Genomic DNA, 15,676 nt, shown 5'->3' with positions numbered 1-15,676 from the left:
CGTGGTGGCTCATGCCTGGAATCCCAGCACTTCAGGAGGCTGAAACGGGAGGATGGCTTGAGGCCAGGCGCTTCAGATTACCCTGGGCCAAATAGCAAGACCTTGTCTGTTAAAAAAAAAAAAAAAAGCAAAAAATTAGCCAGGCATGGCGGCTCACACCTCTAGTCCCAGCTACTCAGGAGGCTGAGGTGGGAGGATCACTTGGGCCTGGGAGGCAGAGGCTGCAGGGAGCTGTGATCACCCCTCAGCATTCCAGCCTCGGTGACAGAGTGAGACCCCGTCTCAAAAGGGGAAATGCATGGAATAAATAGAATAAAACGTATTTGTTCTGTTTCTTGAGTGTGTGTTTCCTTCCTACCAAACAGTCCCTCTCTTGTACTTCCCCTTTTTTCCTTGTTGCAGCATCACCCACCCCCGACCCTGGGAATGAGGCTCTGAGTCGGTCCTGCCTCCTCAGTGCCCCTTGTGTCCTTGGCCGTCCCTCGGCACCTCCGTCCACGTTCAGGATTTTCAGAACAGTTTGTTAGGTCTGTAATCTGCTTCAGGGGGAGGGGAGCTGATTTGTGTTTAATTCCTGATTATCATCCAGGGTTTATGTGACCTTGGACGTTAATGTCACCTCCCAGCCTGTTGTCATGAACCCCACTCATCACAGTGGCGGTGGGGTCAGTGGTGCCCAGGACACGGGAGGCTCAGCCGTGGTGGATTTCCAGACCAGTTCAGACCGGATGGTGGGAGGGAGAGGATCCTGATGATTGACGCCCCCACTCAAGAGCCGACATTGGCTGCAAACACCAAGAAATGCTCCTTGTGACACGTCTGAAATATGCAGATCACCACAGCCACAGGCCCAGAAAGAGAAAGAAAAGTTCCCAACATTGAGACGCGTCCCCCGCAATAAACAGAGTTCAGAGCTGAGTGGCCACAGGTGTCCGGGACCACCGAGGGTCACTAGGAAGGAGGAGGTTCCCACCTCCGTGTGGGACAGAAGAGGAACCCCAGGTCCTCCCAGGCAGGGCGGGGTCAGGGCTCTGGGTGGGGCTGGACGCTGTGGCTCCCCCTCCCCTGTGGGTGTGGACAGGCGCGGGGGGGGGGTCTCTGCTCACTCACTGGAGTCCACGCTCAGCTCTCAGCCCCTCCCCTGCGTGTGAGAAACAGATTCAATCCGCGGTGCTCAGACACGGGCGTCTGCCCCACAGGTGAGTGTGAGGCTGGCGTCGGTCCCATCCCCGCCGGGCACAGTCTTGAGCTGAGGCTAAGTTTGGGAGAGTGGGGCAGGAGCAGCGGCAGCGATCCCCTTCATCAGGCTGATGCCTGGACAGCCGTGGGAGGACCCTTTATGAAAGGCCGGGTGCGCGGAGGAGAGCCGCCCCGCAGGAATCACAACCATATGAGGGAAAAATAGACAGTTGTTGAAATGCATTAGACAAATATCGTGAAGGTGAGTTCAAGACCAGCCTGGCCAAGACGGTGAAACCCCATCTCTGCTAAAAATACAAAAATTAGCCTGGCATGGTGGCAGGTGCCTGTAACCCCAGCTACTAAGGAGGCTGAGGCAGAGAATTGCTTGAACCGGGGAGGTGGAGGTTGCAGTGAGCTGAGATCACACCACTGCACTCTGACAGAGTGAGACTCTGCCTCCAAAAAAAAAAGACTGATGATCAAGCAGTTCAGAGGGTCAATATTATCAGATGCTTCAGAGAATTCCAGACTGAGAAATAACAATAAAAGCCAAGCTAATTTTTCTTCAGACGGAGAGATTAACCAATGAACAGATCCACAGGAACACAGGTAAATAGGTAGGCAGGGAGGATGAGTCAATGACTGGATTCACAAACTCTGCCGTATTTGACATTGTCAGAGGCCATGATTTTTCCTGTTTTCCAGCTAAGTTCCACGAGACCTGTAGATAGATCTATTGGTACTACTTAGTTGAGATAAATTATCTGCCAGGAGGTGATGGATGGAACTACAATATAATTACGTATGTGACTAAATGGCTCTTTAACTTGTGATTAAACCCTTTCAAAAATTTTTTTAAAAAAATGCATGTTAAACATTAAAATGACCATCTGATTCTTAAGCTGAGTTATAAGGTTATCGAAAGAGAAGTTGATACAGGAATCCCAGGACATCACAAGGAGAGGCTGCTGGAAAGAAAACAGCTCTGAAAGAATGTATTGTATCTCTTTTAGGTCTTCAGAGTCTACAACGCTTTTGAGAACATTTGTTGACAATACTTTTGCTGACGATGTTAATAACCTGTTAAAAGGTTATCCTTAGGAGAGATACTGAAGAAGTGGGTCACCATATTCAAATGACCCAGAGAAACCCCAAGAGGAAGATTATTCATTAAAGTGGTATTTAGCATAATGCCGTTGAACCTGACTATATCTAGAATACACACACACACACACACGCACACAAACTCAAGCCAATGCACAACTAATAAACAGCAAGCTCAACTTTCATGTGGTTTTACACTTCAATGCAGATACAGAGGTGTTTGTGGAAAGGATCTCTGTGGGTTTCATGTGAAAGCAGAGAAGGAACAGCTGTGTGTGTGTAATGAGCACTGTAATTTCTAAAATTATAACTCACTGTAGGCAAGGTATTTGAAGACTCACTGTCATTACAAAATGTTCCCAAATCTAGTGGCTCACGCCTGTAATCCCAGCACTTTGGGAGGCCGAGGTGGACAGATCATGAGATCAGGAGATCGAGACCATCTTGGCTAACACGGTGAAACCCCGTCTCTACTAAAAATACAGAAAATTAGCCAGGCGTGGCGGCAGGCACCTGTGGTCCCAGCTACTCAGGAGGCTGAGGCAGGAGAATGGCGTGAACCCAGGAGGTGGAGCTTGCAGTGAGCCGAGATCGTGGCCACTGCACTCCCACCTGGGTGACAGAGCAAGACTCCGTCTCAAAAAATAATAATAAATAAAAAAAAAAGTTCCCCAATCTGCCTCTAATGATTAAACATGACTGAAGTCCTAGATTTGCACACACACTTCCCTGAAGCTTAGCATCACTCACAGTTGTGAAGAGGCACGTCATGTAACCTGGGCGATTCACAGTGCATGGTGGGCCTGAGACTAAGCTCAGGTATCTAAGCAGACTTAAATTAGGAACTTCGTCCTTCTTCCGCAGGAAATTATGGTTTGGATGCTCAAATATTCTAAGTCAGAGAATGGGAAAGGAGAAAAAAGGGAAAATAGTCACAGTTTTTTTTTTTCATTTTTTAAATAATATTTTAAGTTCTAGGGTTAAGAAAATGTGGCACATATACACCATGGAACACCATGCAGTCGTGATATTTTCAAAAGTTAAAAATATCAACTTGTTTTCTTTTAAAAAAATAATGCAAGCTAGTAAACCACAAAAAAGCTCAACATAAAATAAAAGCAACCATCATGACTTATATTTACTGAGTTGGTGGATAAGCAAGAATTAAGACCTGGCTCTGGGTAGCCGGGAATGGAGGTGCTGTTCTCAGCATGCAAATCTACATTTACTGTTTTCAGGAGCTTTTATTGTAGAGACCTAAGGAGCAGTTCCTCACCACTGCCACAGGGATGGTCATTCTGATCTCCCGTTCCACTGCACATCTGTCCTGTGCAACTGAGAGGCGAGGCTGTGGCTCACTGCACCATGGAACCTGAACCGTTATTGCACACAAGTGCTGTTCTGACCCACGGAAGGCTCCAGGCTACACTCCACATTTAGGTCTTTTTTCCTTCTATCTATGCTTTTCCAATCGAAATGTTCGTTTTGTGTTTAAGCTATGGTGGACAGCAAACCTCCTACACGCATTCCGGGGACCGGGTGTCTGCACACTGCTCATGTCTCCCCACACTTCAGGGCCTAGGCACTGGCCGGGGATGATTTTTCTGCCTGTCCAGGAAGCAGGGAGGGAGCCAAGCAGCGGTGATGCAGGAATTCGCCAAAGCTCAGAATGTAATCATTTCCCGGAAAGAGAGAATCAGAGAATCTAGGCGGAGCGAATCTTCCTGGGGCCTTGAGTGAACACAAAAGCATCAGAGGGACCCACATCCATGACGAGAGAACGCAGAACAGAAAGATTCCATCAACAGCAGCCGCGTGAGCAAGGACCTCTTCCCTGGTGTGTGACCAGCTTCTGCTCAGTGGGACAAGCCCTGGGGGTGACCGGAGCTCGGCTGCATCACGGTCCTCCACCCGCGACTTGATGGTCTTGAGCGGCCACTCCTCAGAGTGAGACATGCTCTGTGTGTCCCTGTGGCAGGGAAGGGCTCAGGCTTGGGTGCACCTTGCCCACGGTCACCCCTGACGTGCTCTGAATCCCTGACGCTCCGGACTGGACCCAGCAGAAGAGACGCTGACGGAGAATCCCTGGATCACAGAGCAGTGTGGCGACCAGAAACAGAACAGGAGACTCATCCATCCTCAGAAGTGATTCACATGCAGCACGTGCCCTGGCCCACGTCCACAATCCAGAAACACCACCAGAGACTCATCTGCCAGATGAATGTCCAAGGGGCTGCTCGGGGAAAGGCGCTGAGGCTGTTCTGGGAAATATCAGGGAACCCGCCCCCAATAGTTAACATGGGTTCTTTTCTATTTCCCTAAGTGTCTCAGCTGGTCTGAGAAATAAAGGGAAAGAGTACGAGAGAGAAATTTTAAAGCTGGGTGTCCGGGGGGAGACATCACATGTTGGCAGGTTCTGTGACGCTCCCCGAGCCATAAAACCAGCAAGTTTTTATTAGCGATTTTCAAAAGGGGAGGGAGTGGGTCACAGAGATCACATGCTTCACAAGGTAATAAAATATCGTAAAGCAAATGGAGGCAGGGTGAGATCACAGGACCACAGGACGGGGTGAAATTAAAGTTGCTAATGAAGTTTCGGGCACGCATTGTCATTGATAACATCTTATCAGGAGATAGGATTTGAGAGAAGACAACCTGTCTGATCAAAATTTATTAGATGGGAATATCCTCGTCCTAATAAGCCTGGGAGCGCTACAAGAGACCAGGGCTTATTTCATCCCTTCGGCTTCGACCATAAAAGACAGCCGCCTCCAAGGGAGCCATTCATAGACCTACCTTCAGGGCGCATTCTCTTTCTCAGGGATGTTCCTTGCTGAGAAAAAGAATTCAGCAATATTTCTCTATTTGCCTTTGAAAGAACAGAAATATGGCTCTGTTCCGTCCGGCTCACCAGCAGTCAGAGTCCAAAGTCTTATCTCCCTTGTTCCCTGAACATTGCTGTTATCCTGTTCTTTTTTCAAGGTGCCCAGATTTCATATTGTTCAAACACACATGCTCTACAAACAATTAGTGCAGTTAACGCAATCATCACAGGGTCCTGAGGCGACATACATCCTCCTCAGTTGACAAAGAAAATGACAGGATTAAGAGATTAAAGTAAAGACAGGCATAGGAAATCACAAGGGTATTGATTGGGGAAGTGATAAGGGTCCACAAAATCTTCACAATTTATGTTCAGAGATTGCAGTAAAGACAGGGGTAAGAAATTATAAAAGTATTAATTTGGGGAACTAATAAATGTCCATGAAATCTTCACCATTTATGTTCCTCTGCCTTGGCTTCAGCCGGTCCCTCCATTTGGGGTCCCCGACTTCCTGCAACAGGGAAACAAGTGAGATGCGTGTGCACTGCGATCTCCACGTGTGGCTCTTACATGATGGGACAGAAGCTGATTGGTGCCGCTGCTTCAAGGTTGTCAGTGCCCTCAACTGGAGGACAAACACCAACCACACCATCCCTGGATGGACAGACAGGTATAAAGACACAGAGTATACAGGGGTTCTGCAGGAAGCATCTGCAGTTCACCTGGTTCAACAACCCCAGTTGCCCCACAGTTGAGACCAGCCTGGTTGGTATCATGCAGGTGACTAAGCCTTAAGAAATGTTGAAACTGGGCCAGGCACGGTGGCTCATGCCTGTAATCCCAGCACTTTGGGAGGCCGAGGTGGGTGGATCATAAGGTCAGGAGTTCAAGACCAGCCTGGCCAACATGGTGAAACCCCATCTCTACTTAAAAAATACAAAAATTAGCCCAACATGGTGGCATGCACCTGTAATCCCAGCTACTCAGGAGGCTGACACAGGAGAATTGCCTGAACCCAGGAGGCAGAGGTTGCAGTGAGCTGAGATTGGGCCACTGCACTCCAGCCTGGCAATAGAGCAAGACTCTGTCACAAAAAAAAAAAAAAATACAAAAGTTAAAATTGAAGCTGGAAGTCATCATTCTCAGCAAACTAACACAGGAACAGAAAACCTAATACCACATTTTCTCACTCATAAGTGGGAGCTGAACAATGAGAACACATGGACACAGGGAGGGGAACATCGCAGACCCAGGCCTGTCAGGGGGTGAGGGGAAAGGGGAGGGAGAGCATTAGAACAAATACCTAATGCATGCAGGGCTTAAAACCTACATGACAAGTTGATAGGTGCAGCAAACTACCATGGTACATGTATACCTATGCAACAGACCTGCACGTTCTGCACGTGTATCCCAGAACTTAACGTAAAAGTAAAATAAATAAATAAGAGTACGACATGGGAGTTTTGAGAGAACTATTAATTTTTTGGTTATCTCAAATTTAAACATGTCAAATGTTCGTCAAGAATTTGAAGTATTCAAAAACTTCAAGTATTGTCAAATTTAAACACGTCAAATGCTTGTCGAGAATTTGAAGTATTCAACAACTTCACCATATTAGATGACTCAGATACTGAATACACTTCATCTCTGCAAAATGTTATTGAGTAATCACAAAGATATGGAATCAACCCAAATGCCCATCAATGATAGATAGGATAAAGAAAAGGTGATATATATATACACCATGGAATACTACGCAGTCATTAAAAGGAATAAGAGCATATCATTTGCAGAGGCATGGATGCAGCTGGAAGACATTATCTGCAGCAAACTAATGCAGGAACAGAAAACCAGATACCGCATGTTTTCGCTTATAAGTGGGAACTGAACGATGAGAACACAGGGACACAGAGAGGGGAGCACACTCACTGGGGTCTGTCAGAGGAGGGCAGGGGGTACGGAGAGCATTAGGGAAAAGAGCTAATGCCTGCTGGGCTTAATAGCTAGGTGAGGGGTTGATAGATGCAGCAAACCACCACGGCACACGTTTACCTATGAAATAAACCTGCACCTCCTGCACACGGACCCCAGAACCTTTTTAAAAATTTAAAAAAAAAAAAAAAAAAAAAAAAAAAAAAACCTTATTGAGGAATTTAGAGATTAAACTGGCTGAGTGTATACGTCGGCTTTCCAGAAGCAGGTCTGTAGAATTTCAGAATAAGTCAGATAATATTCATGAGATATCCAGGATGAGTGTGTGGGTATAGTCAAACCACCTTAAATGACTGGAAGATCAAAATAGGATCGTAGAATGGCTACTTGTCTGCTCAGCTGTGCTGGAATTTTAAGATAATCCCACAAGCATTCAGACACTGCTGTTGCCAGGTTGGAGGTGTCAAGATGGTACCACAGGGAGGAAGAATATCCGTGGAGAACAATCCTCCTGGAAATAGATCCAGGTCCTTGTGTATTAATGACCTGCTCTTAATACGGGGGCAGCTCTGGCCTCAGCCTGGGCTTGGTGGACGGTGACGTAGATACTGGGATCCTCCGAGAGGTACTTGGGACACTGGGAGGCAGGAGTGAATCCTGTCTGTGAGAGGGCCTGGTGGTTTAACTGGGCATACATCACCTCCTGTGTCTCTTCCGCTGCAGGGCCCTGAGAGGATGAAGGTGAAAAGAGGAGCACATTTAGTAACTGAAGGCAGGGGCACTGGGAATGTGAGGGGATGAAGTTGTGATGATGGTTTGGACTGGAAGAACTCACCTCTTCATCCATCCGATGGCCTTCCATGGGCTCTGTGTTTGCCGTGGTGGTGTCTGTGGGGTGAAAAAGAAAGTCTTCCAGATCTTCACATCAGAGGCGGCAATACCAAGGCCAAAACAAGATGAGGGCGTGCCTGAGGCTGCAGCGTGATGCAGCCTCCCCCACTAAATTCAGAGAACCACCCGTCAGCAACCCCAGGGCAATCTTGACTGCCCCAGGACCACTCCCATCCTTCTGCCTCTCTCATGGACCATCTCCTGCAGGTCAGTGGCCTCCCTAGAGGTGAGGTGGAGGTAGGGGAGGGGTTGCAGTGATTGGTCAGTGAAGGGAAGGAGAAGGGTTTCTCCGTTAAGAACCTCAATGGGTTTCTCCATCAAGAACCTTCTCTGTCAAGAACCTCAAGAGTTTCTCCGTCAAGAACCACAGATCAACCCAGAGGACGTGAACAGCCCTCTGTGCCCCGGTCCTATCCCCACGAGGCTCACATGATATGGTCCTCCCCTCCCTGAGACTTACAATATTTTATGTAACACCTGAAACCAATAAAAGCAGAGAGGCAAACGCCAATGGAGAGGATGGCTACTGAGAGTCCAGTGAGGATATTCAGGTTGTTGCTGGACTGTCCTTGAGGAAGATGTGTGTCTGTCAAGAAGCAAATGATAAACCCTCTCATTGACTGTTTTGTGCCAATACATACTGAACGCACGACATGCTTTAGCTGAAGCTCTTCCAAGATCCCTACACCCGAACAGTTACTTTCTCCATTTTCCATCACTTACAAAAAATTCCAAGAGAAGTGAAGACACGTGTCCAAATCAAAGGGCCGGTAAGAGAGATGCGGAGGCCGGGCGTGGTGGTTCACACCTGTAATCCCAGCACTCTGGGAGGCCGAGAAGGGTGGATCACCTGAGGTCAGGAGTTCGAGACCAGCCTGACCAACATGGTAGTAGAGACCAGCCTGGCCAACGTCTCTACTAAAAATACAAAAATTAGCCAGGCGTGGTGGTGTGCGCCTGTGATCCCAGCTACTCAGAAGGTTGAGGCAGGAGAATCGCTTGAACCCAGAGGGTGGAGGTTGCAGTGAGCCAAGATTGCACCACTGCACTCCAGGCTGGGTGACAGAGCAAGACTCTATCTAAAAAAAAAAAAAGGAGCGACCTGGAGGTCTGAACCCAGGCCTACCAGGCTCCAGTGTGCCTCTCCTCCCACTTCCTCATGAGACAAGACAATTTGCTTTTGCATGACAAAGGAAACCCTCTGCATGTACCATAGCTGAACTCTGTTTCCCCCATCCCTCCTCAGCCCAGGACAGATGCACTTTCTGAGAATGGAGATAGAGGTGGCCAGAGGATGACTCTCATGCCGGTTTCTGAGAATTGAACTTGCTCCAAAGAATGTTGGTGCTTTTCTGAGTAATGAGTAAGAGCGGGTGGGTGGAGGATTTGAGAGAGAAAAGGGGGAGTGGGCACAGGGTATGTCACATAGGAGCACATCCTCCATACCAGGACCCATGCTGAGGGGTGGGAGGACTTCCACATGTGTGGACACGTCTCATCCTCGCTCTCTCATCCATGATATCGTCCTTGAAAGAGAAAGGACTGTAGCTAGCCACACTCAATTGGTGGCTCTGTTACTTCTAGACATTCAACTTGGGAAGCTTTTCTTTCTTCTCTTTCCTACTTTTTTTTTTTTTTTCATAAGGAGGGAGGCATCATTGGCCCAATATTCTATCCAAGAACTTGGATGCTTTGGCCAGGCGCTGTGGCTCATGCCTGTAATCCCAGCACTTTGGGAGGCGGAGGCAGGCTGATCACTGGAGTTCAGGAGTTCGAGACCAGCCTGACCAACATAGTGAAACCTGTCTCTACTAAAAATAAAAAAATTAGCTGGGCATGGTGGCAGGCGCCTGTAGTCCCAGCTACTCGGGAGGCTAAGGCAGGAGAATCACCTGAACCTGGGAGGCGGAGGTTGCAATGGGCTGAGATCACACCATTGCACTCCAGCCTGGGCTACAAAGCAAGACTCTGTCTCAAAAAAAAAAAAAAAAAAAAAAAAGAAGCCTGCGTACAGTGGCTCACACCCGTAATCCCAGCACTTTGGGAGGCCAAGGCAGGCGGATCACAATGTCAAGAGATCGAGACTCTCCTGGTCAACATGGTGAAACCCTGTCTCTATTAACAATACAGAAATTAGCCGGACGTGGTGGTGGGTGCCTGTAATCTCAGCTACTCAGGAGCCTGAGGCACGAGAATCACTTGAATCCAGGAGGCAGAGGTTGCAGTGGCACCAGTGCACTCCAGCCTGCAGACAGAGTGAGACTCCGAGAAAAAAAAAAAAAAAAAAAAACCTTTGTCTTCGTCTCTTTGTTGGAATAAAATCCAAACTCTTTACTGTTGCTTAGAAACCCTCACATGGTAGCACACAACAGGCTGACTCTCGTCAATAAGAACTTTACTGTACATTTTAAAATAAAAAGCGTAATTGGGGCCAGGCACGGTGGCTCACACCTGTACTCGTAACACTTTGGGAGGCCAAGGTGGGCGGATCACCTGAGCTCAGGAGTTTGAGACCAGCCGGGACAACATATTGAAACCCCGTCTATACTAAAATACAAAAAATTAGCCGGGCGTGGTGGTGCACACCTGTTAATCCCAGCTACTCGGGAGGCTGAGGCAGGAGAATTGCTTGAACCCAGGAGACAGAGGTTGCAGTGAGCCAAGATCATGCCACTGCCCTCTAGCCTGGGTGACAGAGCAAGATTCCGTCTTAAAATAAATAAATAAATAAATAAATAAATAAATAAATAAATAAATAAGCATAATTAAGTTGTTTGTAACTTAAAGGAGAAATGCTTGAGGGGATGGATGCCTTATCCTCTATAATGTGTGTATTTCACATTTCCTGCCTGTATAAAAACATCTCATGCACCTGATAAATATACACAGCTACTATGTACCCACAAACATTAAACATTTTAAAAACGAGAAACCTTCACATAAGTTGGCCCCTGTCCACCTCTTTCAGCTCCACCCCCCGTCCCCCAACGTGTCAGCCTCACTGGTGCTGTGAACACACACAAGCCATTGCCATGTTGAATTTTTTTGTTTTTGCGATGGAGTCTCGTTCTGTCACCCAGGCTGGAGTGCAGTGGCATGATCTTGGCTCACCGCAAGCTCCGCCTCCCGGGTTCAAGTGATTCTCCTGCCTCCACATTCCAGCCTGGTGACAAAGGGAGACTCCATCTCAAACAACAACAACAACAAAAAGAGACAATAAATATTTAATATGGTCTTTTAAATCCTTCCCGTCCTCCAGCATGTTCATGTGCACAGACCTCCCTGGTGGAATGAGAGGCATTGCTTTTCAGCAGGCGTCAGGCCACTCTGATCTCTTCCTCCCCTGTGGACCCGGCCTCAGTCCCAAAGCACCTGAGACTGAAACGCCTTACAGGTCCCCGCACTGACCACAGTCTCAGATGTGAATGGGGAATCTGGGGACCTGGGGGGAGCTGCCTAGCCCAGGGTCATGGAGCTGGGAGGCGGCACAGCTTTCATGCACACAGGGCCTTCTGTCTCTGCAGGGACTCAGATACTAGAAGAGTCATTTGCTTACCAGATTCAGCGGTGGATTCCATGAATGACAGAGGAGTACTCTTAGTGTTTTCTAGGAAAAAAAAAAAAAAAAGGCAGAGAAGGGGTGAGCAAGAGTCATTGATTGCCCCATTAAAGTAGGATCATTTTCTTTTTCTTTTCTTTTTGAGACAGTCTCACTGTGTCGCCCAGGCTGGAGTGCAGTGGTGCCATCTTGTCTCACTGCACCCTCCGCCTCCCGGGTTCAAGCGATTCTCCTGCCTCAGCCTCTCGAGCAGTAGAACCATTTTCTTTGGAGGGTTGGTCCCTGCACACCCCCTACTCTGTCATCCACCTAAAGACTAATGGGGGTCCTGGGGTCTCTTCCTTGCAATCTCTGGGGGGCAACTCCTTCCCTGAGACGGGAAGGTGATAAGGAGATGCTTGGTGATGTCAACAGACATTGTCTCCCATCAGGATGATAAATATCCACGTTCCGGGGCAGGGGAATCTCCCTGAGGTGAGGGGTCAGGAGGTGCTTTGGAGAAATGGAAAAGGGTGAGAGGCTGAGGCAACCTCTGACCTCCATGAACTATATCTGGCCCCACCTTCCCCTGTGTTTGTTCTGACCTCTCTCTTCACACAGGAGGTGTGGGAGGGTGTGGAGCTGCCCCGTCTACCACCCTACGCCCTGACAGCCCCGTCATGCGCAGCTTCCTTTTTCCTGTGTTTTTTTCCTGTATTTTTCTGGGGGTTTTTTTCCTGTATTTTTTTCCTTCTTTTTTCCTGTATTTTTCACTGTCTCATTTTATCCAGAATACCTAATACCCCTGTGTCCCCAGCGGTACGCCCCTCAGGTGTAGCTCTGTGATCTAGTGGGCACCAGAGCATGCAGCCGGCGTGGACTCACTTGTGATGCAAAGGTGCAGTGGGCCACTGGGGGCTGACCACACATAGGGAGAGTCATCGAAAGAACCGGCCGGGCGCGGTGGCTCACGCCTGTAATCCCAGCACTTTGGGAGGCCGAGGCGGGCGGATCACAAGGTCAGGAGATCGAGACCACGGTGAAACCCCGTCTCTACTAAAAATACAAAAAAAAAAAAAGTTAGCCGGGCGCCGTGGTGGGCGCCTGTAGACCCAGCTACTCGGGAGGCTGAGGCAGGAGAATGGCCGGAACCCGGGAGGCGGAGCTTGCAGTGAGCTGAGATCTGGCCACTGCACTCCAGCCTGGTGGACAGAGCGAGACTCCGTCTCAAAAAAAAAAAAAAAAAAGAACCATAGCATCTACAGGTCCCGCCAGGGACTGGCGTTGCGGGGCCCACAGAAAAGTGGGCCTGGAATGCTCCACTGTGCCTCTGCCCTCCACTGAGCCACTGTCCATGAGCAACCCCGTCTCTGAACAGGTGGTACCGGTCAAATGAGGTTTCAGAGCTGCAGAAGAAGGTCAACTTCTCTCCCAGGCTCATCATGGGGTCCACCTGGGTGGAGAGAGAAGGCTTTTGGTATTTTCCTAGGAGAAAAGGAGGTGGATTTTAGAACACACTCCTGAGTGCATGAACAAAGAAATCTCTCTCCCTCTTTTTTTTCTTTTTTTTTTCTGAGACAGAGTTTCACTCTTGCATCCCAGGCTGGAGTGCCATGGTGTGATCTCAGCTCACTGCAACCTCAGCATCCTGGGTTCAAGTGATTCTCCTGCCTCAGCCTCCTGAGCAGCTGGGATTACAGGCATGCACCACCACACCCAGCTAATTTTTGTATTTTTAGTAGAGACAGGGTTTCGCCATGTTGGTCAGGCTGGTCTCGAACTCCTGACCTTGTGATCCACCCACCTCAGCCTCCCAAAGTGCTGGGATTATAGGCGTGAGCCACCGCACCCGGCCTTGTTGTTCTTATCTTGGCAGCAGTTGCCTCTATCAATCTCATGTTCCTCTCTAGGGTCCTGAGTCAGCCTATGTCTGTGTCTTTCTACTTCGCCTGCATTTCATTGATTCTCCATTGATTCTCCACTCTCCCTATGAGTGGTCAGCCCCCAGTGACCGACTGCACCTTTGCGTCACAGCTGAGGAGTCCGTGCCTGCTGCACGCTCTGGTGCCCACTAGATCACAGAGCCACACCTGAGGGACGTCCCGCTGGGGACACAGGGGTATTAGGTATTCTGGATAAAATGAAACAGTGAAAAATACACACAGGAAAAAAGAAGCTGCGCATGACAGGGCTGTCAGGGCGTAGGGTGGTAGACGGGGCAGCTCCACACCTTCCGCCACTTCCTGTGTGAAGAAAGAGGTCAGAACAAACCCGGGGGAGGTGAGGCCAGATGTAGTCGCTGTGACTGTGTCCCTGTGGCTTACTGCCCCTAGAAGCCATATGAGATGTAGGTTTCTCCTGGAAAATGGAAATTACTCTGTGCTTTGAGAACCTTCAGAAAACACAGTGCTGGCCTTGGGTTCCCTGACATGAGGCTATGGGGTTATGAGTCTCACTATTTTTCAGTTGTGTGTTGAAAAATATCAGAATCTCGGGAGGATCAGAAGGAACCTCACAGGCTCCTGCAGGGAGGGACTGGCTGTACTCCCAAGCCCAAGGAGTTAGACGTGACTACTTGTTGGGGAGGGTGGAAGTGACCCCTCCTTCCTCTTTAGGCGGTAAGACATATTAAACCCCTTTGCTGAGCCCTTCCTCACAGTCCCTCTGTTCTTTTATTTCTCTTCCTCTACTGAGGTTTGATTAACAACCGCATTACGTGAAGCTCCCAGGGCGCCAACAGACCTCGGATGGTCCAGCCACACTCACCTGTGATCACAACGTCCAGGGGGTCACTGGGAGCCGACCACTCATAGGAGGAGCGATTGAAAGAACCACAGCATCTGTAGGTTCCTGCGTGGGCAGGCGTTACAGGACCCACGGAAAAGACAGCCTGGACGTAGTGGCTCCCAGCCTCCATCCCCTCGTCAAGCTGCTGAGAGTGCTGCGTGTGCTCCTCTTTGTATAAGACAAATGCATCAAAGGCCAGTGGTGAGCAACAGCGCAGGCTCACCCTGGCTCCTATGTGCACCAGGGAGCTTGGGTGCGCCGAGATGGAGGGTTTTGTGAACAAGCCTGAGAGCAAAGACGGAGGAGTTCACATGAGTCTCCTTCCTCACCCCTCGCCTGAGACCTCAGGGTGAAGCTCTCCCTCGTCACCCCCAAAGCCCGTCGGCATCCTTCCTGTTGGTGTGCGTGCATTGTGCGTGCATTGTGCGTGCATGTTCTCTCTGCGTGGATCTCCATTGTCCGGCTTGAAGCCATAGGAGATGTGTGGTTCTCCTGGAAAATGGGAATTACTCTGTGCTTTGAGAACCTTCAGAAAACACAGTGCTGGACTTAGGTTTCCTGGCATGGGACTGTGAGGTTGTGAGGCTATTATCCAATTCTGCATATTGAAAAATACAAGAATCTCTGGAGTCTCAGAAGAAACCTCACAGGCTCACACTGAAGGAAACAACTGGTTTTGCCCCAAAATCCAAGAGGTTATACGTGACTACTTATTGGGGAGGGTGGAAGTGACTCCTTTTCCCTATTTGGGCAGAAGGACGTGGTAAACGCCTTTGCTGGGCAGTTCCCCACAGTTCCAATCTCCATTCAGATCATCCAGGAGCCTGGATCTCCCTACCTCACCCCGACCTGCTTTCCCTGCTTTCTTGGTGGAAATACCCAACCTCTTCTCTGTTCCTTCTGAGCTCCTTGAATGTGAGACCACCAAATTAAAATACACGCATTGTCAATGTTGTAAAGTGGTTATACAGTAAAACCAAAATGTTTGTTCTGTTATTTTCAAAGTTGCAAATTAATGACTTGCAAATGGAGAACTATGTTCAAGTTCTTCAATTTTTCTCCCATGCTTCAAGAAGCTAACAACAACAAAAACTGATTTTGCATTATTAACACAGAGCCGACCACGCCAATCCTAATTCTTGATGTCTTCTCTGAAATCCTTCCTTGACTCATGGTTCGAGACACAGATCTCTATCTTTCTCTTCTGGAAAACTCTACTCTGTCTCTCTTTTTGTGTATATTTACATACATATGCAAAATCTGAGTAACTCCACACCCTCCCTTCCCTGCTTTAGAGGATGAGCAGGGGCGACTCCACAGGACGAGTCTCTAACTCCCCGTGAGACACTCTGCACATCCGTGAGTGAGAAGGGATGAGTGTCAGGAGACCGGGAAGGAGGACGAGAGGAATGGGTGCA

The 15,676-nt window shown here is 48.7% G+C and overlaps 1 protein-coding gene across 1 annotated transcript in view; it reads right to left on the bottom strand.

Moving 5' to 3' along the window:
• Window positions 1-17: 17 nt before the first annotated feature.
• The window catches only part of LOC111530235 (putative killer cell immunoglobulin-like receptor-like protein KIR3DX1), a 21,093-nt gene continuing 5,434 nt past the window's right edge, over window positions 18-15,676 (bottom strand). The window contains exons 5-10 of the mRNA XM_031934893.1: window positions 14,238-14,543; window positions 11,490-11,540; window positions 8,394-8,519; window positions 7,878-7,930; window positions 7,251-7,769; window positions 18-39 (exon numbers count right to left, since the gene is read on the bottom strand). Coding sequence (XP_031790753.1) covers window positions 7,581-7,769; window positions 7,878-7,930; window positions 8,394-8,519; window positions 11,490-11,540; window positions 14,238-14,543 — 725 coding nt within the window. The 3' untranslated portion in view covers window positions 18-39; window positions 7,251-7,580. The remainder of the gene's footprint in view (window positions 40-7,250; window positions 7,770-7,877; window positions 7,931-8,393; window positions 8,520-11,489; window positions 11,541-14,237; window positions 14,544-15,676) is intronic.

Source organism: Piliocolobus tephrosceles, chromosome 21 (assembly GCF_002776525.5).
Source record: "Piliocolobus tephrosceles isolate RC106 chromosome 21, ASM277652v3, whole genome shotgun sequence".
In the NCBI taxonomy this organism is placed as follows: Eukaryota; Metazoa; Chordata; class Mammalia; order Primates; family Cercopithecidae; genus Piliocolobus; species Piliocolobus tephrosceles.
This window is presented reverse-complemented; position numbering and strand designations above follow the sequence as displayed.